Consider the following 26,599-nt stretch of genomic DNA (forward strand, 5'->3'; position numbering starts at 1 on the left):
CACCAGAATCTCTCTGAAGCTGAGGGAAGTGTGTGTATGAGGATGAAAGTAAATTAGGTCTGAACAAGATTAACAGGGATTTAATTGAACTATGTGAACTGGAACTCCAGTCACGAGCTACTTATTAGCCTGTCTCAAGGGATTGTGCTGCTTGCACTGGAGGAGCACAAGGATGCATTGTGAGCGTGGGACAGCTCAAGGGGACGGCGACGGCCACAGCTCGAGATGAGCGTGGCCGGAGAGGCAGAGCTGCTTGAACATGATCAAAAACGAAGCAAGGAATTCTCAACTCCCAGCTGTGTTTCTTCAGAGCTGAGGCTTGGCCTGTTGAAGGAAAGGAATTTCATAACAAATATTCGTAACAAACCCAGCTCTCAGCCCAGCTCCTGGCCTTTGGGTGGCAGAGCAAGGTGCTGTTCACGGAGGTGCTGCCTACTGGCTGGTATCTGAAGGCAGACCTTTGAAAAACTCCCCTTCAATAAAAGTGAGTTAATGAGGTCTTCAGCTCTCTTTGGGATGTTAATTGCTAAACGGCCTGGAGAAAAGTGCTTGGGAATTAAAGGAGTCACCACACCAGTCCACTCGTTTTGGTTTTCTGGTGAGGGAACCAACAGACGCATGCCAGAGCTTGGCTACCACGCCTGTCTTAACCAAGCCAAGAAGAGCCACCAGACAGCTCCATGCTCCAGCCCTGTAAACCTGAGCTACAATCGCACACTGAGGGGCTACTGAAAATTCCTATTACCAGTCTACTGAATCCCCATCTAATCCTCTGCTCATATTATTAACAAATGATGCCTTTATTATTGCTAGCTTCATGGGGGCTCTTGGTGCCAAAATCTCTCATGAGAGGCAAATTAATTTAGTCATCGCGCTACTTCCTCCTTCCTTCTAGGAAGGTGAAGCTGTACTGGGAGATAGTTTGCTACTTCCAACTCAAACACAGATACGTGCATGCCTGACAGTATTAACTAACCAATTTCTCAGATTAAAGGATCTGAAAGGCTTTCCCTTAATGGATCATTTTTATGAGTAGGTTATTTATGTCCGTGTTCCTACAGTCTTAAGAGTTCTGGAAACTTTCACAATGAATGCATGGAAAGAGGCAGCACAACTTCAAAAAGAGATTTCTTTTTAAACAAAGAGATTCCAATTGTATTTATTACATGTTTCAAGACAAACTAAAATACATGGGATATTGGTAATCTCTAAAAACATACCGTAAATTCAGCTAATGAGCATTCAAATAGGTATAAAGCTGCTAGGAACAGACTGGGAAATTTATCTTAATCCCTCTTCCCCGCAACAAAAACAACCCGCAATATCCAATATCATTAGCAGTGAGTAAGCCAGCTGGCAAATAGCTAGATGTAGATGTTGATGTAGTAGCCTGCTATTTCAGGTAACAACCACACAGTGCTCATTGCTAACTGGTTCTTAGCTGTAGAAGTGCTCCTATATTTCAGGCAATGCACGTGCTACTCTTTCAACAGTTGCAATTCCGTTAAAGCATTAAACCCCCCTTTTAGGTAACCTGCAGAAAGCCAGAGTTGTTAGATAAAACCACCACCTTCTTCATTTATTAAAATGGAAGAAGTGAGCTGCAGTAGCTATCCAGGGCAGTGGCAATGCTTTTCTTTCCCCTGCAGATCACAGACAGGAACACAGGTCCAAAATGGAAACTCATAGCACAATATTGTTCTTTGTTATTTGCGTGGGAAGTTTTTGTAATGTTTCCTTGTACTGAGAGCTTAAAGCAATGTTAGAGTGTCTGTCTCCCACGCTTTGTTCTGTCCTCCTAGTATTGCCTTTATGTAGCTCAAAAAAAAAGAAGAAAATCCTGAATTTAAAGTAGAGCTCTAAGATGGATTTTAAGAAGTGCAACTTGGTGTCAGCACTCTGGTTAAGAGAAGCAGAGAGCCTGGAGCAGGGAAGCAGTGAGAGGTTAGAATCAAACTGGTACTGGGATCCATCGGTCTCACCCGCCAAAAGCAAGAGTGAGCAGAGAATGTGGCCATTCTCAACACTGATGGTTTCTGTAAATGTGTTGTTCAACTCCTCTTAAAGAACACGCAGCACAACACTGCTACCATATCTGGGCTCACAAGGCATTTGTGAATTGAGGATGGGAGTCTTATGTATGCAAAAAGGATCGCAGACTTGCAGCCCTGCCAAAGAGAACCCTTTCCTTCAAAGCTGCTCTGAACGCTGGGTGCGCCTAAAAGAGCAGGTTCTCCTCCCATTGACTCATTCGTGATCAAACAAACCAAGATGTGAGCTGGCATCAGGAAGCTCGAGCTGCCCTACAGAGACTCTGTGGCTACGTCACCACCTATCACTTTCCAGTCCTGTCTAGCCATATTTAAATCTAATACTAGATTGTCCCTGGGCCTGGAAAGCCAGAGCCTGAAGGAACATAGTGTATATGTCTCTTGCCATATAGTCATGCTACACAGCCAGCTTGCCATCCCTTGGATCTTAAAATACCACATCTCCTCAGGCTGAGATTGTATTTAACTTCAGGAAGAATTCAGCAAGAGGAGATGCAGCAAACTATAGCAGGTAAGGCTGGGAGGGAGTTTGCAAATGCAACAAAACCCAGCTGTGTTGAAATGGAGCACACGGTTAGGACGTGGCTAGCTGACAGGAGGGTTTATCAACAGTACAGCGAGGCAGTGCTGTTTGATACATGACCAACGCAGCACTCTGAGACTCCCGCCTCAGAGCAGCTTTTCTCTAACATGCAGTAATTGGTCTTCCCAAGTTTCCAAGAGCACCCTATTAGCACAGGCATTAAATTCTGCACCTTCCAGAATCACATCGTTCCCTAATTCTTGTAGTCATTGCAGTCCCCACCACAGCCTCAATCCCCTGAAATGCACCTGCTTTCAAGGGTGGGAATGGAAAGGAAAAGTGCATGGGTGGGGAGTAAGAAAGAGGTAGCGACGCTGCGGAAATGAAAGCTTTCATCTACAGCAGTCTGGAATCTGATGAGTTATTACCTAAAGAATTAAAGAATATGACAAAGACATTATTATTAAACCATAAAATGCAGCTATGTATTTCAGACTAGATGACAACAGAGATGAATACAAAGCTGTGTAGTGTGGTATCCTTGATCCATTTGATCCCTCTGCCTTCAAAAAATACAACACAAACCAGTATCCAAAGTAGCAAACCCATGCTCCACCTTCCACAGGGACTTTACTACAAATCCTAGCCAGCATGGAGGAGCTAGGACAACAGCCCTCTCTACCCATCAGAAATGACAGAAGTCACTTTAATGGTGACTGACACATTAATGACGTCAAATGAAGTCCTGGACATGTGAAGTCCTCTTTGCTTGTAAGAAAACTATGGCAGAACCCCACCCTTTTCACTCTTGTAAGTTCCTTCTCCCTTGTCCCCAAAAGGTAAAGCATGGCAATGCTAGAAAACCATTTAATATAGCTAGTTGCCTTTGATGTCATCTCTGAGGAAGCATGATTACAGGTGATTATTTTGTCTTTTGAGGCTCATCGGTCATGCCTTTATCGTTTCTTTTTGGTTTCCTTCTTGGGTTTCTTGCTTATCTGTGGAGCAGTTGCCTTTGGCTTCTTCACTGTCTCTGAATTCTTAGGCTCAAAACTGTCCGAGTCCTACAAGAATCAATTAAGAAACAGTCAGTAACTTTTTTTTACAATTTGCTGACAGCTGACTTTAGGAATTTGAGCATAAGCCAAAGGAAGCAAGTGCTGCGTATCTCTGTTGGAACACATCTATATCAAACTGAGTCCACATTTAATGAGACTCGAGCAGCACCATCTCTGCTTCTTCCGCATGTGCTTTTTGATGAGTGTGAGTTTATGCACAGAAACAGCTTGTTACCAGAGAAGCCGTTAAAAGCTTAAGTGTCTAAAACAGGCTTTGGAGAAGAAAAACAAAACCAACTTTAAAGGCAAGAAGAAAATCAACACTAAGTGAAAACTATTCAAATTAGGAAAAGGAGAAGATACCATATAATCATCAGTGTGCATGGAAACATTCAGCAGGTATTTCTGCCAAATGTTAATCGTTATCATGTGCAAGACAAAAAATATTCACCAAAACAGTAGTAAGAATGTAAAGTTCAGAGCCTCTAAACCAAGCCCCAAATCCAGGGAGGGAATTGCAGGCAAAGCTTTCTTCACCTGGACTAGCAAGGAATGCTTAGATATGCTGCTTGTTTCCTTCAGGGGAGATGACAGATAACATTTCAGCCATGGGAAATAAAGTCTAGTTATCTTGTAAAAACACAAGGGAACAGTGCCAGTCTCATCTGAGAAAGCGCACACATGCAGATTGCCTCCTTTCATTAAATGCATTTGAGTATAAATATTGCTTTAGCATCTTGGTTTCTATCAGTCAGAGTGTGCCAACTGGAAAAGGACACACAAAAAATGGCTGAGCAAGACGTGCTAGTTTCAAGCTTCCAAGACAGCGCTCCAGATAATGGAGGGGGAGGCGAGCATCTGACAGTATCCTTTTAATCAAGGAGCTTGGTTCAAACGTCTCTCAAGTTACTGGGCTATTACAGTTCACATCTGTGTGGCTTTCCAAGGAAGGAGATTTGGCTGGCTTTCCAAAGGCTTTAATCGGCGCATGGGGAGCTGGCAGGCTCTGGAGAAATGGAGCAACATGCAGTTATTAGTCAGGGATGCAGTGTGCTGCTGCCGTAAAGTGAACACTGCTGCCTTCTAATGTTCAAACGAAGGTAGACTTCAAAGCCTGAAGCCTCCAAGACAGAGACGTTCCTCAGTATCCTACCCAGACTCAAGCATCATTCTCGAGATCTGGAGGGGTAGCTGCTAGTGTTTACGGTCTTGTAAATTACTCATAAGGACAGTAAATCAAGAGGACAGTATACATATGGAGAAAATAAAAAGTAGAGCATGTAAACATCAAAGCATGCTTGCGAACTTAAACAGTAACAGGTCCTTGAGCTTTATTGTTTTAACTGGGGGCCTGGTCTTCAGTTTCCTACTTCAAAATAAAGCTCTCGCTCTTTTCAGCTTTCAAGAATCAGGCTACTCAATTTCTCAAAAATTTATCAGGGGAAAGAAACCATGGACTCTGACAGATGGGTGCTGGTGGCTGCAGAATAACGGTGCAAGAGTTGCAATGCCACTGCATTGTGACTGGCAGCCACCTGCTTCATCTCCCTGCTGGGAGCTGCAGCTCCTGCTGCAGGACTAGCGGGAGGGAGCATGCACCCATGCTGGGGCAGCATCACTAATCCAGTACGTCAACACAACTTCACAGCAGACCAGCAGTTAAAGGTGAAAGAGTTGGGTCATGAACTGTATACTTCCCACTGTACCTCACCCTCAGGCATTCCCTTCCCCAGACAGGCTGACAATTTCCATGCTTCCTCTGCACAAGAGGGAGCAAAAATGGCAATAAAGATAGCCTGAAAACAAAACTTCCCATGCTGAGTTGTTAGTGACAATATAGCACACACATTTAGACAAAATCCGTATCAAACCACCAAACTTGCAGCCTGATCACTAACACCGAAATATCTGTCCTCAGCAGCACAGGCATTACCAAGCACATGCAGCTGTCTTATCAGAAAAGCCAGGTAGATGCAGGACGTCCCACCATGGCCCACTCTAGAGGAATTAGTGTCCTGTAGCTCCCCTCAACCTTTCACTTTAACATTCTCCTGTACTAACTGCATCAAAGGACCCTCCTCTTGCTGCACGGGACTGGGTGCCGGTACTGAAAACTGCCTTCCTCACGTTAGAATATACTAGAAATTTCACCTGTATCTTGTTTCCAAAAATCACACACAAACTAGAGCCTAAAGTCACTTCCTGAAAGGCAGGTCCTGCAACGGGGACACCCTGCCTGGCAATTAATAGAGCAAATCAGCAGTAGGATGACAATATGGGGTTGGGACTAAAGCCTTCACAGTGCACCGAGAAACAGCATGTACATTTAGCACACCTTGCCAGTGCTTCAGGTCACTTTTTTCACTGATATTCAGAGAGACCCTGGCTCAGGTATTTGTTCCTGACTTTCTGATCTGGGGGTAAATCATAAGACAAAAGCTGGAGGTGGAAAAGCTAGAAGGAAGGAAAGAGAATGAACAATGAAACTGTCATCATTCCCAGGGGCAGACCACTGTGTCTCCATTAGCTACCACAAGTCCCCTCCCATCCTATTTTCTCTGACTCTGCCCATCTATATCAATATTAAAGAGCACTGCTTACTGTCTTATGTGACTTTGAAACTGGCAGGATTATGGCTAGCACACAGATAAGCTGGAAAATGGCTCCAAAGAAAAGTCCGTAGCGTAGCACATTCTCCATGAATGTGGGCTCAGGGATTTCAGGTGGGGAGAAATCCAACTCAGCAGCCATCGTGAGTGCACCCTTCTTCTCCTCTAATGCTCTCAAGAATACTGGTTACTACAAGGGGGAAAAAATAAAGAGCAATTATTTGCACCATGCTTTCTGGTATTCACTTTCTATTATCAAAAAATGACAGACTACCTCATGCAGGTTTTCTGAAGACACCCTTGATCTACAGACCCAATAACAAAGAGGGAAATTAAACTTGCATTTTATTTGGATGCTTTTCTTTCACCACCTGCCTAAGAAAATAGTCTTCAAATACTAGTATTAGTGCATTTGCAGGTGAGGGCAAGAGAAACAAAATAGGAACAATATTCACAACACAATAACGGAAAAGCTTAATAAGCAAGAATACACTTTTCCCTGAAGTTGATCATGCATGCAAGGGGACTATTATTCATTTTTACTTACATTGTATATGTGGTCACAGCCTTGTGGTTTTAGATGGTGTACAAAACCAACCGCTAAAATAAACCACACAGAAGGTAGATCTGTTGAAGACAGAGGAACGAGTTATGTTTTTAAAGTTAAGCATGGCTTTAGTAGCTGGTTACACTAAGGCCTATATACTTTGCGATGGTCACAGAGGTAGTTTGTGGCAGAGTTAAATATTGATCTCCTGGGTTCCAAGCTAGTTTCTCAGCCACGAGACCATCCCTTCTTCCTTCCTTTGTCTTTTGCTAATGGAGTTGTCAATTTATTCTATGAATGACTAATGGCTTTCTACAATAATGGAGAACTCTCCTGCCAGAATTGCTGGAGTACACCGTAAAGTCCCAAAAGGGAAATTCAATTAGTCTGAGATGCCATCAGAACTCAGTTGTGATTACTGTCTTACTCAGTTTTCCTGACCTGTATGATCCTGGTGTGTACTTACTGAATCAGCACCCCTTACTGATACTTACAATTCTCTGTATTACTAAAGCTAGGGTGTGAGATTGTGCTGCATGCACGTTTCAGTTGAATGGTAATAATCTGCCTCCTAGAAATTATCTCCAAAGCAGGCTCTATACTTCTCAGGCTAGGAGGAGGTTTCTACAATCTGCAGATGTGACCCAGTTCAGAAAGATGGTAAACTTAGAGTATAATTTGAGTAAAGTTATAGTTGATAAATTTGAGAATCAATCAACAACTCAATGCCATTGTGTAAGAGGCAAACGTCATCTGGGGACATACGAAAAGGAGTGGTATAAATTACAAGAAATAATTATTTTGTTTTAATTCAGCTGAAGTATGGGATATTATTCTAAATTTTAAAAGACAGGAAAAAATTCCCAACTGCACGGACTGCCAGCAAGTGGAATACAGGGACTGTGGAACCCCTATTACTGGTAATTCAGAAGAGCAGATCAGATAAACATTTGCCTGGGATGGGGTGTGAGTATATATAATCCTGCCTTTGAATCAGGAGATAAGAATAGGTGACCTCTCGCAGTCCCTTCCAGGTCTGTACTTCAGTGAAAAAAAATTTTCAAATTCTGATTAATATTCAATAAGCAAGGGCTGCATGAGACCCGTACATGAAGTCAGAATACATGCTGGGACACTCAGGCTCAGCAAGTCCCAACACAGACCCAAAGGCTGCACTGGACATGCAACAGTGTCAACAAAGCATGCATAGAAGTGGCTCACCCCTAACTGCTTTTAACTTTTAAAACACCATCTCCTCCAATCCACTAAGGCAGCAGTTCCTAAGCAAGAAACAGAACCATGGGAAACTTCACTCCTGAGTTGTATTTTATCTTGACTTTATTTATTGGGATATCTTTTGAAAACGTTATTCTTGCCCACTCCCTTCCTCAAACAGGGCAGGAAGGGATGTTGCTTCATTCCTCGCCCAGAATTTTCTCAGGACAAACTCCTACTGATAATCCTGACTCATACACCTGAAACACAACATACAGAAATAAACCAGAAAAGGAAACCGATACAATGAGCACAAAAAATCTCCATCCTCATCTTCCACAAGTCTCCCCTCCTTTCTTCCACAAGTCTCCCCTCCTTTCCCCTTTTCTATTTCTCCTCCCTTGAGAGTAGTAGTAATTTTCTAACAAATCCCAGGTGACACGACCAGCATCAAGAGCTCTCACACAGGCTGGTAGCAGCTGCCACTACCATTTTAAGCACTAGCCCATGAAATATGCTCAGAGAAGACCTGACATCATGGTCCAACTAGTCATAGTAGAGTGTCCTTGCTTGCACAGTAGCCACAGCAGGCGACCCACATTCGGACCATTAGTTTTCCTGCTATGAGTGGACCTAAACTAATATTAGCAAAATTCTCCCATTTTAAAAAAAACTCCTCTGGTTAACACAATGCCCAAACCTGCACACGCAAGGAGGCTAAACCTTACACAAACAAGCAGGCTGAAGTTGAACACCGGAGAACCAGGGCTCAGCGTCAGGCACGCCGCCTTCCGCACTGAACGCAAAACTTGCAAAGTGAGTTTTCTCACTGAGAGCACTACCTCCTTACACGTTGCCTTGCAGCTAATCCAACACGTCCCTGGAGGATAATGGAGTCTTCCTCCCTGTTCCTGAGGAGCTAACAGTTTCACCACCTCTTCCTTAGCTAACATCTCTTCTTCTCCACAGGTTAGCAACCACCTTTTTCCTCAGACCACCTCACCTATTAACATGGTTACACTTAAAGTAATTGTTCTTAAATTGCACTTAAAGATCAGTACTCCTATTTCAGACCCTGAGCGGAAGCTTCCCCCCCACCCCTCCAGCTTACTCATTTGGTTTAAGAGCAGCTACCACCTCTCCCCACAAGCCTGGCCATCTCATTGGAACATAACAGCAGAAATAGGTCACAAACAGTTGCACTGCACAACAGGAATTGATTTTGACTATTTTTAAAAAAATATTCAGTCTTGCCTCTATTAGGGTTTTACAGCAAGCTAGCTATCCCCCCCCTCAAAGGACTTGGTCCTGTCACAAAGCCAGAGTTGTACCACTGGACCAGTGAGGGGCTACTCAGGGCTGCAGGCTCATACTTTTGCTCAGCGACACCTCTGGAAGATGATGTGGCTGTCCCCCTGGGCGCAGATCAGGCCCTATGATAAATAACCATGTGTTTTCAGGGCCAGGGCCATAAACTAGCCATCTCAATAGAGCCAGGACAGACTCAAACCTTTCTTTTTGCTGTCCTGTGTTTCCCAGCTGGCATCTTCAAGACTTAGCACTATATAAATGATTAGTGTAGGACAAAGCCACAGGAGCACTTCAAGTAACATATATTAGCTTCCTCTTGGGGTGGAAATAAAGAGCAACACTATCGGTGCAGAACACAAAAGCTTCTGTCAAAGGATGAGGCAAAAAACCCCTCACGCTGCATTTCTGAAATGACTTCGTAGGTGTTGGGATGGAGACTGGCCAATTCATATTGACTTCGGGGGGGCTTGCGTGTGCTTAACACCGCTGAAAACATGACAATTAGTGAGGCCGAGGAGCCCGTCTGTAGGCTGACGGGCCAGGCAGCCATGTTTGCCAGCCGTGCCCGGGGGCTGTAAGGAGAAGCAGCTGTGCAGCCTCGGAGCGGGGGACAGCCGGAGTTCCTCCTCCCTTCTCGAGAGAACAGCTCTGTGCCGTTTCCTCCCTCAAGCAGCGGTGGCCAGCCCTGGCTGCAGCAGGAGGAGCGGGCCGCCACGGAGCCAGCGAGGCTCCCCTGCACCCGAGGCTCTCCCACCCGCTTCCCCGGGGGGGTGGGGGGGGGGGGGGAGGGGGGGGGGCGGCGCCATGCTGAGGCCACCACTCCACCGTTCCCAACAGAGACCTTTCCAGCAGATCCCCGCGCCGCTCCAGACCTCTCCTGCCGCTCCAGACCCCGACCTCCCCTCCACGGCCGCCCGACCCGCTCACCGACCCGCTCGGCCAGGCCTCGCCGCCCCGGAAGTGGTTCCCGCCCGGCAGGAAGTGCACCCCGGCCCGCCCCTAGCAACCGCCCGGGGCGCCGCGTTGCTACGGGCGGCCTGTGGGGCCGTGGCGGGCGGGAGGGCTCCGCCGCCGGGTTCCTCCCGAAAGGCCCCTGAGGCCGCTCGGCTTCACGCTGCCGCGGGCCCCGCCCCGGCTGTGAGCGCCTGTGGGTGCCCACCCCGCGGTGGGTCCCCACGGCCAGGCCCGGGTCGGCCCCTCTGCCAGCGAGGCACCGCGGGCCTTTACACCTCAGCGTTAATGTACTCGCCCCCTAAATCAGTGCCCGCATTTTAATTCCCGCCATCAATAGCGTGGCCTTTCAGTCCTGGCGGGCTTCTCTGTATCCGTGAGGTTTTGATCTCCTCCCTTGAAGCGCTCTGGCAGCAACAATTAAGATGCGCGCTTCTGGCTTTGCTTTTGCTGGGGATTTTTTTTTTTTTTAAATTTTTAAATTTAATCCCGATTCAGTATCCAGCTCTGAAATGGAGATGTCTTGATAAGATGACCTACAAAGGGAAAAAATGGCTTGTGTTCTGTTTTGCTCGTTTGTGGTATTTAAAGAATCTGATTTGTTTTGCCCTTTTCCTAACCCTAAAATATCAGTAGTGCCAGGTTAGTTTTGCTGCAGGCTTTATTATCAGAGAGCCTAAATACTTTGGGGAAAACCTAATCGGTTACTTATCTACTGAGGGAGTAAGGTATGGCATTTGTAATAAAAGGATTTTCTAGGCTGTTACCAAGCATTTGAATTAAATGGGTATTAATGAAAACAATTTCAAAGGTTTTGAGCAATTGGATTAAAAACCTTTCATCTTTTTTAGTGCAGAAGACTTCACAGTCAACTGGAGAATGCGCATGGCTGCAAGTTGCAGAGGCCAGAGACACTTGTACAAAGAAATTCTAGCATAAAAATCCTAAGAAAAAAATTACTCTCAAATAATTACCAGAGCTTTCACTGTCCCCGGTGAGTGGCTGTACTGGCTAAGAGATAAACCCAGAGCTCAGGAAAGGCAGTAAATTCTGCCCTTTCAGCTCCCAAACACTGACTGTTGAGGACACAAAAACACTGAGGAGGGAGAAATAATTCTTGTGAATGTCAGGAGAGATCCTATCAGTCTGGGTGAAACGGCCAGCTTAAATTCTTCCCAGTACTATCAGTACACTGAATTTGGTGGTGGTGCTGTCCACACACACCTTCTCGTGGGCTCTGATCCTCGCAGCTTGAAGTTTGCAGGTGACGGGGAAAATACACACTTAGGTTGCAACCAACACTGTACATTTTCTTCCTTTCTCCTCCTGTCCCCCAACAGAAACGGCACTACGTATTCTAAGTAGAAATAAACAGGTGAAATTTGCAGCTTTTATACAACTCCTACCCATTCCCTCTACGAGACCATCAAACACTTCCACTGCAATGCCAGGCTCTGCGCAGGAGACACTCAGCCTTTGAACCGCAAGCAGGTGGTGCCATTAGCCCGCTTTGGCTGCCTGCCTTTCACCAGCACCACACTGACCCATTCGTTTCAGCTGATTGTGAAATGATAAAAAAGGAAGCTATTTATAAAATAAGGGAAGATTTTTCCAAAGCCTACTAGATGTGAGTCTGTTTCAAAGCTAAAATTGATTCAACAAGCGGAAATGGCAATTTTGTCAGCACCCAATTCTAAGTAGAGACAGAGCTCAGGCATGAAGCCTTTCTCCAAATCCAAATCATCCTTAGCTTTTTCAGTTCTTTCTACATTTGTTTTTTGGTTTGCACTGCAGTATTTCCTCATGTCTTTGCAGTGAGACATATTTATTACCATTCATTGTACATGTACCATACCCCTATGCACCAAGGTCTTCTCAGGTTGCATATTATTATTCATCCCGGAAAAAATTAGTAATAACTGCTTTCATTTTTCAGCCCTTACTGGAAACGTGGCCTTCCTCACTCCCTCTGCATAAACTACGTTTCACTTTCTTGATACCAGTAACACATCTCACTCAAATTCTGTTTTTCATCAGAAGCTTTCAAAGCACTTTCCCAAGGTGAGGATTAGTAGCAGTGTTTGGATTCTGATGGGAAACGAAGTCACAGAAAATACGCAGACCAACACCCAGCCTGCCCTGATGGGAAAGGGGTGTCACTGGGGTAGTCACTAGAGCCCTCTGCGCAGAGGGTTGGGGTTCACAGACCCTCTCCTACACTTCCTCTCCATCCCAGAGTATGAAGGTCTCAGTGCTTCCAAAAATTAGTAGTAGGGTCCTCAAGTGAGGCACTGGCACCCAAGAACTGGCAGCCGAAGGACCTTTGTAAGCCTGGTCACTGCGAGTCGGTGGCAGGGCTAGGACTGAAGCCCTGTTCACCGATTCTGCTGTAACGTGCTGTGTAACCTTCTAGCCAAGGCTCCTTTCCAAACTGAAATGAGAGTGGTAAGACCAAAGACGAACTCCTTAATTACTGAGATTCACTGCTGGCATCCGAGCTCTGTCTGCCGGGGTTGGAAGAGGCAGGAGATGGTACTCAGAGCCAGAAATTCAGGAATCAGTAACTCTCAAGCCTACAGCTTAGTGTAACATGCTGACATCTGGCTGAAGCTCTTGGCAGTTCACTTGGGTGATGCTGAAACACTCCAGCAGCTCTGCTAGGAAATAAACAGAGCCAGACAGGTATGCACTCTATAAATGGATCTCACCCGCAGAGCTCATCAGGCCTCCTGACAGATACACATCTTGCAGGCTGGTGCCATTTGTTCTATTGTAGTCTCAGTGATACGTTAATGTTTGAAGATTAAGTAGGCTTTTCAAGCAGGCTTTTAACACTATGAGACAGTCCTTTCTGATAGCACTTCTTGCACATTTTGAATTACTGATTTATTTTGTCTATTTTTAATCTGATCCCTTGCTTCAGACTCATTCTCATAGTGCAAACTGTGCTCTCATCCAGAGGGAGTCCTTCCCTGAGATTATTTTGATAAATGTTTGTATTCAGCTTCCTACCAATCTGAGTTCCTCAAGGGAAAATTCTCCCTGGGAAATCTATTGATGTTCAAAGGATTGAGTCTGGAGGATATTCAGATCCAAATCCCAGCACTTGATCCTTCCAAGTTGGAGAAACCAAGTCTTATATGATTTTCTAATGGCAAGTCTCACCACACCTGCTGGGTTTAAGTTTTGGGCCCTCTGCTTCTTCCTTAGAAGAAACTGGCAACATGGGCCAAATCTCATCTTTCTCATCTCATTTTTATTTGCTTGCCTTCCACAGCAGTGATTGCATTTTTGCAAAGAACTTAGGAATGAAAGTTACTGTGTACGTACCATTAATGGACAATGTAATTAAATGATTGATGATCAGCTTGCTTACAATGTGTGTCCTGCCACTTGGGATAAGACATTTGAACCAAAATGTGTCCCATACTACCTCTAAGATGGCAAACCTAGGCAAAAATTATAACTTTTAATCTTAGGCAGTTCTGTTCAATTTACCATTAGGGCATTTGTGATGAGTTAGTCACCACCACACCTCCCAAGTAAAAGAAAACCAGAGAGAACAGTTGTGTGGGGCTCTGTCAGGAGTGGTGGAGATTGGAGAAGCTGGGGACCAACAGCCACCATCTGTGCCATTTTGGAGAAGTGCAGAAAAGCTTTTGACAGCTGAGAATATAGGACCTTTTTTTGCCATTTGATGAGTTACTTCTTACTGTCATTAGTTTCAACCTCACAAGGTGAGCAGGACCATTTCACATGCTGCTCAGCTTATCTGAAGCTATATGTTGTGCACCTGGAATAGACAGGGGCGATTTTTTAAAGCATGGCATGGAGACCGGCGGAGGTAAAGCTAAGAGGAAATCAATACCTAGGAAATTGCTGCAGAATCCTAACACCGTGTCCTTTGTCGGCGAAGGATTGGCACTGAAATAAAACTAGCTGGCATGTGCTTCACCCAAGGACCCTAGGGAGGTTAGGTCTGCATGGATGTGACTCCGAAATCCAGCAGTTCCAGCTGCAGAAGGTACCTGTGGCAGCTTGTACCTGGCTGTAGACACCATCGGGCTTGCACTGGTGTAGGCTTGGGTTTAGAGGGCAAATAGACACTTAGCCCCTGCACGTTGCTAACCTGAAGTGATGATCTGTGGGAGGTAATTTGAGTGTTACATTCCTCATGTTTTGGGAGCCAGTGGATGCTAACAACACTACCTGCGGTAGGGAGGAGAGGTGGGGAGAAACTGGGAAGGTTCTAGGGACAAAGCAAGAGATATTGTAAAGAGAGAAAGCTGTTCATTTTGCAGAACAAGTTTGTCATCTGCTGTGCCAAATTATTATTGATACTACCCCTAAAATGAAGTTCCCATGAGGAATGCTGTCACACAACTAGTACATTTAGACTTTGAATGCCACTGATACGCACAGAGCAGCTCTCAGGCTGTGAGAAGTGCAGAACTGCAGCCAGAGCCACCCTCCTGCGTGTGCAGGGGGTACCAGCTCTACCTGCGTGACTACCCTACTACAAAAATGCCATGAGAACAAAGGCCATAGTTGCCAGCTCAAATATACACTGCAACACAGGTGGATGCAAAACTGGCTCCAAACAACACTGGATCCTACCACAGTCTGTATAGCATCTTCATCCAGAGATGTTAGCCGCTGGAGCACCCATAACAGGACTCAAGCCGAGGCTGAACTCAAGCCAAGGCTGAACTGCTGGCAGCAGTGGGGATCACAGCCATTTCTGCTGCAGCAGAAGTAGCCTCACTAGCCAGAGGGAGAGCTCTAGGAGTCTGGTGGAGGAGCTCCACAAATGAGCCTTCCGGGTCCTGGAAAGATATGAAGATTTTGACTAAAGCTGGGACGGGAAATCCCAGGGACAGAAAAGCTGCTCTATTTATGCTATTTCAGAACTCCTAAGCTGGATACACCCAACAGAGCCTGGAGGGGTTTTAGAAATTTCTGCTGCCTCCTGCAACTAATCTGAAGTCATAAAAAGAGCTTGTTGTTGTGCGAGTCTTGCTGGGTCCAGCTGTGCATGACAGGAACCCAACCCAGGCAGTGCAAGGAAACCCCTAGGATGATGGAGCTTTATATAGCCTTCTTTGAAAGCAGCTCACTTGAGATATGAATGCAGATCACAGCCCTCCTTATCCAAGCTGGGCAGCAGGCAGATACAAACAAGTCAATTACAGACTGATTCTCCTTGATCTGAGAGATATTGCCTGGAATCTTACAGCAGCAGTATGTAAGGCAATGGGCCTGGCGGATAAAGAATTAGCTCAAAACCATGCTATAGGATAATACTTTGAAATAGTGTTGGCTCTCGACTGGTTTAACAACATGGTCTGATTCATCTGTTCAGCCAGTGTAGCACCAAGACAGTGGAAGAAAAATAAGTCATGCTGAAAAATTGGTGCAACCGGCCTCACACATCAGAGAACATGAACAGATTGTTTCAAAAAAGCAAATAAAAATTCCTTTCCAGTTTGCAGAGAGAGCACGCAGCTGTGTGTGCCAGTACAGGGATTTTGGAAAACCTGCTCAGTGCTACCCAGAAATCCCCTTCTCCAGTGTTCACGAGTAGATGATACAAATGATATGCCTGCCTGATTTGCACAGCAGATCCTCTCCCCATGAACAGGCTGTTGCCATTTCTTTTTACAGCTGGAGGAAGGCAGTAGTTCTTGCTTCTCTTCACATTTCTGTTCTGTTTCTGGATTCCACTATAAGGGCCCTGGTAAGCTGCTCAGTTCAGGGTCAGCTCGAGCTCCTGCTTTGGTCTGTTCAATCCTTTTTCATGATTTCTCTGCAAAGTGGCCTCGTCCTGATTTGATACCAAAGGGAACATAAGCCATTGGAGTACTCAAAGCAGGGAGAGCCCAAAGGCATCAGTGCACATGTGTCTAGGTATAGAGGCTACTGTTATTTAACACCAGAGTCATTTGGCATGCTGAGCTCACTCAAGCCTTTCTGACAGTTGGGTTACTGCTTACTGAGACCCCACCATTTAGAAGTAGGATATTGCTTCGCTAAGAAGTGAGCCATAATCACAGTGCTGATTTCTCACCTTGGCAAGAAGCAAAGGGGCAATGGCAGAGCTAGACCGGTGCTGAATGCTTTTGAGCCCCTGCACACACAGGCACCCACATGCACACCAGATGCACCATCCTTTCCTATGATCCATCTCTGCCACCGATAGCTGCAATGAGTGCTCTGGTGCAAGGTAAAGGTATTCAGCAGCAGGCAGAAATGAGTCATCTCACCTGCTGAAACTTCTTCCCAGCATCGAGTCATACAAGCCCCGAGACAGGAAGGTCTGGGTCCCCATCAATTCTGGGCATTATAAAGTCAATACGAAAAATCTGGCAGGTGGAGCTCATGCTGGCACCTCATTTTTAACTCCTCTGAACTGTCCTGGTCTTCCTGGCACCAAGGCTACGTGTTCTTTTTAATGGGGCTTTCATAAACCTTGTTCCAGGAATGAAAACAGCTGCCAGCGCATGCAGCACCCCAGGGAAGACCCTTGCCTTTTTCCAGAGCACATGAACGGAGCAGGGGTCTCCAGCTGCTTTGTGTGCTTGATGTGAAGCTGTGATGTTTGCGAGGGACTGAAGCATGAACTGCCCTGCTAACGCTAGCAGGTGTGAGTAACAAAGGAGAAGGAGGAAAAGGCTGATAATCAAAGAAAAAGAGAAGAGCAAAAAGATAAACCCTCCTGAGAAGGCAGTGTGGGAAAGTATTAATGGTTAACTCACTCTCATTGTGGAGTAGAAGGAAAAAATGCAATTGCAAAGGGAAAGAGAAGTTAACCTTGCAAAGCAAATTTTGTCATTCACTCTGCCAGATTATTGTTGTTGTTATTTGCTCTTCACTCTTTGAACGATAAAGAGAAAGCATAAAAATGACCCTCGACAATGGGCATACCACTCTCCCTGCAACCTCCCTGCCTGCGTCCTTGCACACACAAAAAAAGAGGATGCTAAACACAGCCTTTGAAATTCAGGAGGATAATTGATTCTCTGACGTGTTGAAGCCCACAGGACTCCTGAGGGAGCACAGGTATAAAAAGAGGAGATGCACCTCCCTGGCAGCCAGAGGACAGCTGGGGGGAGATCTGAGAGTGCCCTCCTTGCTCAGCACGCGTCCCGAGTCCTGCCCAGGCACCGTGCGGAGGGGACAGACCCAGCAAGGCTCACAGAGGCAGCTCTAGAGAAGAAGTATTTGCAACAGGGGAAGTAAACATCTGGGCAGGAGCCAATCTAGGAAGCACTTGTTTTCTAAGGGAACGGTAAGTCTAAGTCTCTATATGTGCATTTAACAAGGTAACGTGTATTCAGAAATTGGAGACAATTAAATTACACTGAAATGCAATCAAAGCTGGCATCAGTAATTAGCTTTGCCAGGTACAATATCTTTTGTACCATACAAGATTTTTTTGTACCAAGTCATAGAATGAAACAATAATTGAACTATAGGATAAATGCAAATCAATAGAATTATAATATAGATGAGCCTTGTAAAAACATGTTAGAAGTTTCCTAGCTGTAGCACAGTCTTCCTCTTTTGCGATACTGATGTGAGTTCCTTTTACCCTGGAAAATGAACACTGTTTTACTCACCCGTCAATAAAACTGTGTTTGAGCCAAACCAAAGTGCAAGGAGAAACGCAATGGTGTGTTACCGGTAACGCGAAGCCAGCTACAACGAGGCAGAGTAAGGCACTTAAAAGGATTTCTGCTTTTCTAATGTAGTATTTCATAGTACAAAAGTCTGAACTTTATAAAACAGCAGGCATGGTGAAAGCTTCGTTTCATCTACATAGTGGTATTTTTAAGACTGATCAGGTTAAGGTTTCAGAAACAGTAAGACTGTTATCCCATCTCTCCAACATCATTTTCACAATGCTGCTGTTAGCGTTGCACAGGATGGAATGAAGCTATTATGCTTTATCTGCTGGAATGGTGCTAAAAGCTCTTCATGTTAAGGGGAATTTATTTATTAATCATTTTTTCACATGCTGCCAGAATGGAAAGTAAGGTGTCCCTCACCTCAGGAGAATTTTGAAGGCGACAAGGTTTTGCAGAGCTGTCAAGCTGCCTGTATGCAGGGTGACACTTCAATTCCCCAGCTTCTCCTCTGAAATAACAGACACTTCTGGGAAGGGGCATAGGACTTTCATTTCAGACTCCTTCCTGAGGGAGAAAGGGAGTCAGAAATACCCAAAAAGCTGGGATGAGAAGCAGACTGTAATTAAGGGAGAGAAGACAATGAAAGACAGGGGAAGAAAGTAAAAGCCAGAAACAAACAAAAAAAACAGTGCAAAGAAACTAATAGTAGAGAAAGAAAAAAAAAATCTTAAAGGAACAAAAAGTGATTCTGGAGAAAACCCCAGCATTCAAAGAAGAGAAACCAGATACAGAAAGAAAGTGGTAATCAGGGCTGTATCCTAGGAAGAAAAAATGGAAGCAGACAGCATTGGGCTAGGTTTTCATTTACATTGGTACTTCTCAGCTCACATAGCAGATTTCCTGGTACTGATTAAATCTCCTGGCTGGCACTTTTTGTAGATGCTGGTGTGACAGTCTCCTGGTACCCTCCTGACAGATGCTTTAGATCATTTCCTCTATCTAAAAAGATCTGATCTGGGATTTGTCTTGGAGATATTTAGGGGAGAGGCACAAGAGAGGCATGATTTTTCAAGTTCAAATGAAAAAAGAAAAAAAAAAAAAGCAAGCAGGAAATCTGCTCCAATACCAGAAGCCCTGTAAGTCTCTCAAAGTCACTTTTTTGCTTCTTCTGAGCATTCCTCAGCTCTCTGAGGGGCCAAAGCGATTCCATAAGAGACCAGGTATCAGAGGTAGGGGAAGCCACCCATGAGTTCACAAGAAGCTCTGCTGGAGCCAGGAGCAACGGCACTGCTCCCAGGGGAACAGATGGGGAAGCTGCTGGTCCCCTGGCTGGGAGCAGGAGCAGCTGGAAACAGGGACCCGGCTGAGAATGAGTTTATGATAGGAAACCCCATTTCTTAGTGCACTACCTTTTCCCATGTCTGTCCATGCACTTCTGACACTACCACTAATTCTGTTATTAACTTCCACGGTATCAAGATCGGACCCACTTGCAAGACTACCGGTCCTTAATTAGCTTTCCCCTCACTTACGTTGATCTACAATCAGGAGAATGGGCAGCTACATCCGAGCAGTAAAAGAGAGCTCAGTGCTGATGCTTTCCATCAGAAAGGGCCCTATCCTACCACCACCGTCAGTAAAACCCACTGCTGGGAAAGTTTGTTTGGACAATTAGAAGCCCAGCCAAACCCTTTCCATTTGGAACTGCTCCTTTTGCGAGAAAGTATTGTTATACATTTTGAAGGGTTTTTTTCCTCTTATGGAGATCAAACATCTTTCTGCTCTTTTCTTGTGTAAAATAAGACAGGGAACAGGGAAACTTGATATTTTAAAGATTTCTATCCACATTCTTAAAGAATCTTTTTTGAGCAAAAGATCAATCACTTTCAATCAAAACTCAGGAATAGCATTCACTGAAATACCTTTCTACTGTCCCTCGCTTCCAATGACAAAAGCATCGCATTCAGCTCCGGAGGGTGTGCGACCTCAGACGACTCTGTCCTGAGTCATTTGCAGCACTTCAGCCAGCCCCAGGACGCAGACGCAAAGCACCGCAGCTGGCTGTTGGAGGGCAGACACACGTGGCTCAAGCCCATCTCACCTTCCACCAAAGCTGGTGCTCAGAGCTGCGTAGGTGCCTCACTGAGCAGCGTGGGGGGCTCCTCTTGACACAGCAGCAGTTCATCTCTCCCGAAGGGACGTATTTTGGTCCAGCCCCCACTCTCCCCAAGCACGACAACTGAAGGAACGGTGAATTTTGGTTGCCTAACCAAGCTCAGTGCTGTTGCCTTCAATAAATGGGTTTGCCAGGGTTACCTCCAGGCCAGTATTACCCCTCTGCCCAGGAATTTTATTTGGACTTCCCTGTTTCTCCCTGATCTCTGGACAGCCAGCAAGGCAGCCCAGTCAGTTGTTATGCACGGACCTGTGCTGTACAGCCATGTGAGCAGACACACACCCCCAGGAAAGCATAGGGCAGGAGGGGTCCCAGGGGCTGGTCGCAGATGGTCCTGTGCAGGCAGTGAGGTTGCTTTTGGCAGCCCCTGCTAACTGCTGCCTTCCAGCATCTAGGTGCTTTTACAGCCTGTGCAGTGGTCCCTGGGGCTCACCCCAGCCTGAGAGCTTTCCTTCAACCACAGTAGCGGGAGAGGTCAATAAGGGGGTCCCACAGGGTGAAACCCTGCTGATCAGCCCTGCCTCCCGACCCAAGGGAGACACCAGCTCCCCGAGGGGTCACACACAGCCACTGCCTCCAGGAATTGCACTCCCTGGGGAAGACTTTGCCACATCCAAGACATTTCTGCATTGGGAAACACCATAACCACAAACACAGAGGCACGTTTCCAGTCCCTTCATGCCGATAAGTGAGCAGGGGGACTGAGAACACAAAGGTGGCACTTGGCCTCCCCTCCTGGCCCTGAGCATCTCACTGCCGCTGACTCAGACTGCTCTGCATTTCAGGTGACTCCAAAGGGTGGAAGATGCTGGATAAGGCCACCCTGCTCCTGTTCATGCATTTAGTTGCATGCTCCATCTCCTCTCCTCTCTACCCAGCTCTCAGGTAAGCTGCTGAGTGTTTTATCCACGTTGTCACTCCGTGCCTCATCTCTGACTTTGTGCAAAATAAGCACGTGCCATATTAAGGTTGCCAGCACTTCTGAAAGCCAGATGAACCGTATGTGCGTTGGTAAGCCTATTTCTTTGCTCTGGCTTAATTTTTTGGGGTACACTGCTAGCCTAGGGGTGGTTTCCAAAGAAGGCAGGCACCTGATAGAATATTTCAGCCCAGACAGTTGGTTTTAGAATTGAATGCTGGGTTCTATAAATGGAAATCTGGCAATCTCCAGAGCAGGAAGCACCTCCAGCTCCATCACTGGGTAAAACTTGTGCCTGCAGGCCACCTGCATTGAAGTCAGAACTGCAGATATTCTAGTACATGAACTCAACAGCTGCCTATTAATATTTCAAGTATTTCCTTGACGAGTGTTAGAAGTTCTAATATTACTTCCCACCACTACAAATCGATGGAAGCACAAAATTGAGCATTGGGTTCTACAATGTGGATTTGCAACATCCCATAGAAAATGCTTTAGCCTTGTGCCAAAGCCATGGTATAACGATACCAGAATCGCTGGAATTTTGCTCGAGAATGTTGGAAGCTCAGCGAGGGGGAATTGTGTTTGAGGCAGCTCTATCAACCATCTTTTCACTGCTGAAATAGCTTGAGGGCAGTTTCTAGTTGGGGAGAGTGACGGACAACACTTGCATTACTGATAAGATGCGTATGGCAAAAGGAGAAAGAAAAAGCAGGAGAACGGGGAGCAGTGGTCAGGAAGACTGATCCCTGACTGGCAATTGAGCACGTCTCGCAGTATGCCTTGGGTTTGTCTTGCAGGTACAATCCAGGGCCAGTTGCTGGCAAGGCTGTGAACTTCCAGCTACAGCACAGCAGCCCATTGCAGAGCCATAACCCCTTAGCAGAGGAACAGAAGGAGGAGGGTTTGTTAACAGACCCCACTGAGAAAAGGTTTGTACCCCACCTCTCAGCCCTGCTGCAGCAAGAGTACGCTGGTTATGATCTTCCCTCAGCCCAGGAGCAGACCAGCAGGTCACTTAGACCCACCAGCACCACAAAGTCCAGGCTCCAGGGGGAGAACCCAGCTGAGCCCTGCAACCAGACCAGAAGGCTGGGACTGTGCCAGCTCTCAGCATCACCCATGTTCCCAGCCATGTCCTGCTGTCCCCCAGCAGCAGGGATGTATTGATAGAGGCAGTGTCACAGGCCCAGGGCTCCTGCAGGGAACATAATTTTCCACCAAGCTCTGCGAATCCCTCTGCATGGTTGTTAGAGCCTTTCCTTTCCAACCCTGCCAGGAGATGAAGGATGGTTATTTGTCTGAAGCACAGAGGACTCATCCTTACAACAGTGGGAGCAGCCAAGTGGCTCGTGCTTCCCTTACCCGTGGATTTTCGGGAGCCTGGGTCTAACCACAGGCTAAAGACCTGGAGGGTCCTGTCACCCTGTCCCAGACACAGCCCTCCCAGGAGGTGACAGTGCTGCTGCAGAGCACAGGAATGTCCCAGCCCCAGCTCTGCCCTCTCCCAGCCTGTGGTTCTCCTCTTCCTTCCCACTGGTTCTCTGACGTCACCTTTGGTTTGCAGGCACTCTTCCTTACTTGTTTTACTGTGGATACTGATTAATGGACATTTTATTTTGTCTCCTGCCTCCACATCAGGACTGAGCTCCCTCAAATCCTTTTACCCTCCAACACTAACGCAGTCCAATACCAAAAGGCATTTGCTATAGTTACCTGCCCCTGATACCAGCAGTGTTACATCTGGTGTATTTTGTCATCTGAAACACCCTTTCTCAGCTAGACGGTTCATTGCTACCTCAGAGAGCACACCTTGTGCTTGTCTTTCACCCCTAGGATGCAGCGCCATGCTGATGCTATATTCACCGACAACTACCGGAAATTCCTGGGGCAGATTTCCGCCCGCAAATTCTTACAGACCATCATTGGCAAGCGGCTTGGGTAAGCTACAGTGTTTTGCTGTCCTAGGGCTGTTTTGCTTATTATACTGGGCAGTTTTTCATGCACATAGCGGAAGTAGCTGCTTTCCACTGCAACAGAAGCAATCTCTCCTGCTGTTCCACATCCCAAAGGGCATCCTGCATCCCTATGTCTCGGATCCCCCTAATCACAACTATCATTAAGCAGCCTAATTAACCCTTTCCTCCAAGGCTACAAGTGTCAGATCAGCTGAGAGCTCTACCATAATATCAACAAGCAATAGTATTTGCAAATAGTAGTTGCAATGATCATTCACTGGTAGGGAACAGTTATCCCCGGCCTGGTTTGAATACTGAAACAGCCTCTCCACTACCACTCAGGTAGCTTTGGCTAGATAGATCAGTGACTGCCACTAAATAAGACCAACTAGTTGGATGCGAGCCAGCTCCTATCCCTCTTCTAACACAGAAGCAAATACAGCTGACCAATTTTCTTACTGGAATTACGCAGAATGGCCCTAGGCTCAGACCCAGCAGGTTCCCTTGCTGTGCTGCTCAGCCTGAGCCAAACTTTGAGCAAGGGACTAAAAAGCATCTCTGAAACAAAGATGTTTCTCATCTTTGCATAACAGAAGCAGCGAGAGCAGCCCAGGAGAAGGGGTGCATGAATTTCTGACAAGGCGCCAGTCTGACAGCATCCTGATGGACAGCCGCTACCACCAACAGATGGTACTAAGGGACTTCCTGGGAGCCGTTCTGCAGAATCAAAGGTAGGTGGGAATCAGTTCATTATCTGCTCACTGCAGAAGTAAGACAAGGTCCTTATTGCTGTCTGGCTTCCAGATGTGAAGCTACTGGATTAAGCATCATCTTTCAGGTACACTCAGGGAAAGAATGAAGCTCTTACCTGACCCCATAACCCAGCCCTTCCCTTACGTGGGCAAGTAGGGTGCAGATAAGGAACAGCCTGTCCTGAGGCAGCCCACACCACACACAGTAGTAAAATAGTAGTGGAAAAAAAGAATTTCTCTCTCAGTCCCAATTATGCCATCACTACCCTATTCTCTTCTTTCACAGGCCTCAGGACATCACCAGCAGTCAGTTAGAAGGCTTTCCCAGCACCTTGGCTAAGCTCATGTAAATACTTCTCCCTTTTTCATCTCCCCATGCTCTGGTAAGTACCATTCCCTGCTCAATTCTGTACATAACACACTGCTTCTGCACCGCTCAGTCGGTTTGAAGGCTCTTCTTCAGTGAAGCCAACTCCCACTGATGTCCATGAAAAAGGGTGCTTGCTGCAATTTAAGGCGAAAAAACTCCCAGTCAATTTTGTCAAGTACCTAAAGTCCTGTTAGTCTGAACACATAGACCATGAGTGTTGTGAAGCTGCATGTAAATGTCTGGGAACAGGCTTGCAGCAGCCAAAAGCAGCCTTGTAAAGCTATCTGAGACGGTGTGCCCAAGTGTCTAAGCTAGGCTAAAGGCAGACAAAAGTCTTCCCCCAGGAGCAGAACCTGCCTCTAGATCCCTGGGACATTTCAGGTTTTCCCTGCACTGAAGAGGAGAGAAAGTCTTACTGTTTCCTGTACACCTCACTCCTGAAATTAGTCACCTGGAACTTGAATTATGCTCTAAATCTTGCCAGCCCTCGGGGACTGAGAGCCAGCAAACAGTCCAGCCTTGGGAATACCTTTACTCGTACAAACATCAGTTGTCCTGTTTGAAGCAGCCTTATCTACTCCTCTGTTGCATAGAAATTAGGCCTGTCCAACCCTAGCCAGCACAATATAAAGGGGTGTGGAGAGACCTGTGTCCATACTAAACAAAAAGGGGGCTGGGGGGGGCAGGGGGGAAGATCAGAATGTTACATAAATCGTGCCTATGGATTCAGCTGGGAGAGCATGGCATTTCAGCAACTCTCTTGTCATGCTTGACTTGGTTACCTTTCCACAAATAAGGTCAGCCAGGAAAAGCCTCGAAAGAATGAAAAAACTTCTGTGTGCACTCACATAGTCTTCTCATAATTCTCTTTTCCTCCCACTTATGTCTAGAATAATTCAGAGCTCACGAATCTAACTGTACAGTAAGCCCTTCACAGCAATGAAGACATTCCTGGATATGACCAGCTGGAAACTGATGCATACACTCCTCAGATCTGTTCAAAGTAACACAGTTCTGATGCACTACTTAATTTACTTCAGCCTTTACAGTTTAACTCCCCTCTCTAAATACTGGTCAATGTATTGAAGCAGAAAAAAATACCTCCGTGGTTTAACCTCAGGCTGCTTTACATACAAAGACTAAAACAACCAGTACACTTGAAATCCTGGGGACATACTGTCTACTAATTCAGACTTTCAAATCACGAAGCATAGCAAAATTTCTGCCAAGTCATCATTCTGTTTGAGGGCCTGATTAATAAACATGAGGCCACCAAAAGGCACCTTTAGGCAACTTAGTAAATTGATTACAGACTCCTCTAAATAGATGCTGATGGCACAACCACACATGCAGCTCTGATCAGGGTGAGGCAAGACATGAATCCACACATCTACCACCCATAAGAAATGCTGCTGCGGGCTGCTGCTGTCTAGCTCCTTGATACAGAGCCCTGGCAGAAAACAGAACTCCAAAAAGCTCAACTACAGTTACTGCTCAGCCTTGAGGTGTTCAAACCGAAGCTACACCTCTGCAAGAGCTAAAGGAGATCCCTGTGCATCAGATTGGGCTGTCACTATGTTTTAATTTAACATGCCATCCAGTGGCTCTGAACTCCACTGTGGCTAGACTTACAACTGTAAATGTTTTCAAAGAAGTAAGTTATTAACCCAGTGATCTCATACAGCTACTTCCTTCTCTGTCACCCCAATTCTCCTATTGTTTGTGTAATAATTATGTCTTCAGAAATGTAAATAACATCAGGATGGGGTCTGCTTTCCCATCATTAGCAGGAAATAAAAGTTGTTCTAAATAAACCTGTCCAACAGCAGGTCAAGATGGCTTTTTGTCTGTTGAGAAGTTAGTTTCTTGATTCTGGGCCCAGAATGGAAGATGTTGCTCAAAGACAGCAGTCAAGTGCACGGAGGATGACTCAGAGCTGTGCTAACGAAGGCACGGGGTCCAGTACCAATAACTCAATACCAGGCTGGAAATACAGTGACATACAAACACCTATTAAAGCCTCTGAAATCATCCCTCCTTACACCCGAACAATTCCTTCATAGTCTGCAGTAGATGCCATCTCATTTTTCCTCAGGTGACCATGTTTAGGACAGTAGGCTTCAGTATGCATGGAAATTAGTTCATACTTGCACTGAATCGCTACAGATTACATTCTGCCTGTTCAGGTTTTACAATTCTAGCACTATGAAAATATTATGACCTGCCCAGCAGGATGGGAAGCAATGAGGGGATGTTGAGGGAAATCAGTGAACCTGTGACAGCAGCAAGCACACTAATCTGTTACCCTTCTGCAGGCAGGCAGCTGTCACAGTGAGACATAAGGCATCCTGCTTCGCAGTGCAGCTGGACAGAGAACCCGCAAAAGAAAAAACAACCTGAGCAGGCCTGGTTCAAAATCTGTTTGTAAACCTGTTCTGTAACAACTAACACACTTGAAGCCATTAGGAATTACACGCTCCAAGGAAAGGAATTACAAAAAATAAAGCAGCTTCTTAAAGTAGTAAGTAAAC

At 45.9% G+C, this 26,599-nt stretch overlaps 2 protein-coding genes across 4 annotated transcripts; one reads left to right on the forward strand and one right to left on the reverse strand.

Annotated features, from left to right (window-relative positions):
- Positions 1–1,127: 1,127 nt before the first annotated feature.
- On the reverse strand, positions 1,128–10,308 carry MANBAL (mannosidase beta like). Of its 3 annotated transcripts, none has more exons than XM_052789330.1 (4): positions 10,242–10,308; positions 6,789–6,868; positions 6,234–6,431; positions 1,128–3,638 (listed from the first exon to the last, which is right to left on the reverse strand). In XM_052789330.1, the coding sequence occupies exons 3-4, from the start codon at positions 6,381–6,383 to the stop codon at positions 3,531–3,533; spliced, it is 258 nt and encodes an 85-aa protein (XP_052645290.1). In that variant the 5' UTR covers positions 6,384–6,431; positions 6,789–6,868; positions 10,242–10,308; the 3' UTR covers positions 1,128–3,530. The 3 variants fall into 3 exon arrangements, with proteins under 3 accessions (XP_052645290.1, XP_052645301.1, XP_052645311.1); XM_052789341.1 differs by having other exon boundaries at positions 10,234–10,254; XM_052789351.1 differs by lacking the exon at positions 6,789–6,868 and having other exon boundaries at positions 10,242–10,291.
- A 7,048-nt stretch (positions 10,309–17,356) lies between these two features.
- Positions 17,357–26,054, forward strand: GHRH (growth hormone releasing hormone). Its single transcript, XM_052786952.1, has 7 exons — positions 17,357–17,553; positions 20,855–20,954; positions 21,789–21,920; positions 22,825–22,929; positions 23,540–23,677; positions 23,985–24,081; positions 24,959–26,054. The coding sequence occupies exons 2-6, from the start codon at positions 20,875–20,877 to the stop codon at positions 24,046–24,048; spliced, it is 519 nt and encodes a 172-aa protein (XP_052642912.1). The 5' UTR covers positions 17,357–17,553; positions 20,855–20,874; the 3' UTR covers positions 24,049–24,081; positions 24,959–26,054.
- Positions 26,055–26,599: the final 545 nt, after the last annotated feature.

The sequence above is a fragment of the Harpia harpyja genome, chromosome 1 (genome assembly GCF_026419915.1).
Source record: "Harpia harpyja isolate bHarHar1 chromosome 1, bHarHar1 primary haplotype, whole genome shotgun sequence".
Classification (NCBI taxonomy): domain Eukaryota; kingdom Metazoa; phylum Chordata; class Aves; order Accipitriformes; family Accipitridae; genus Harpia; species Harpia harpyja.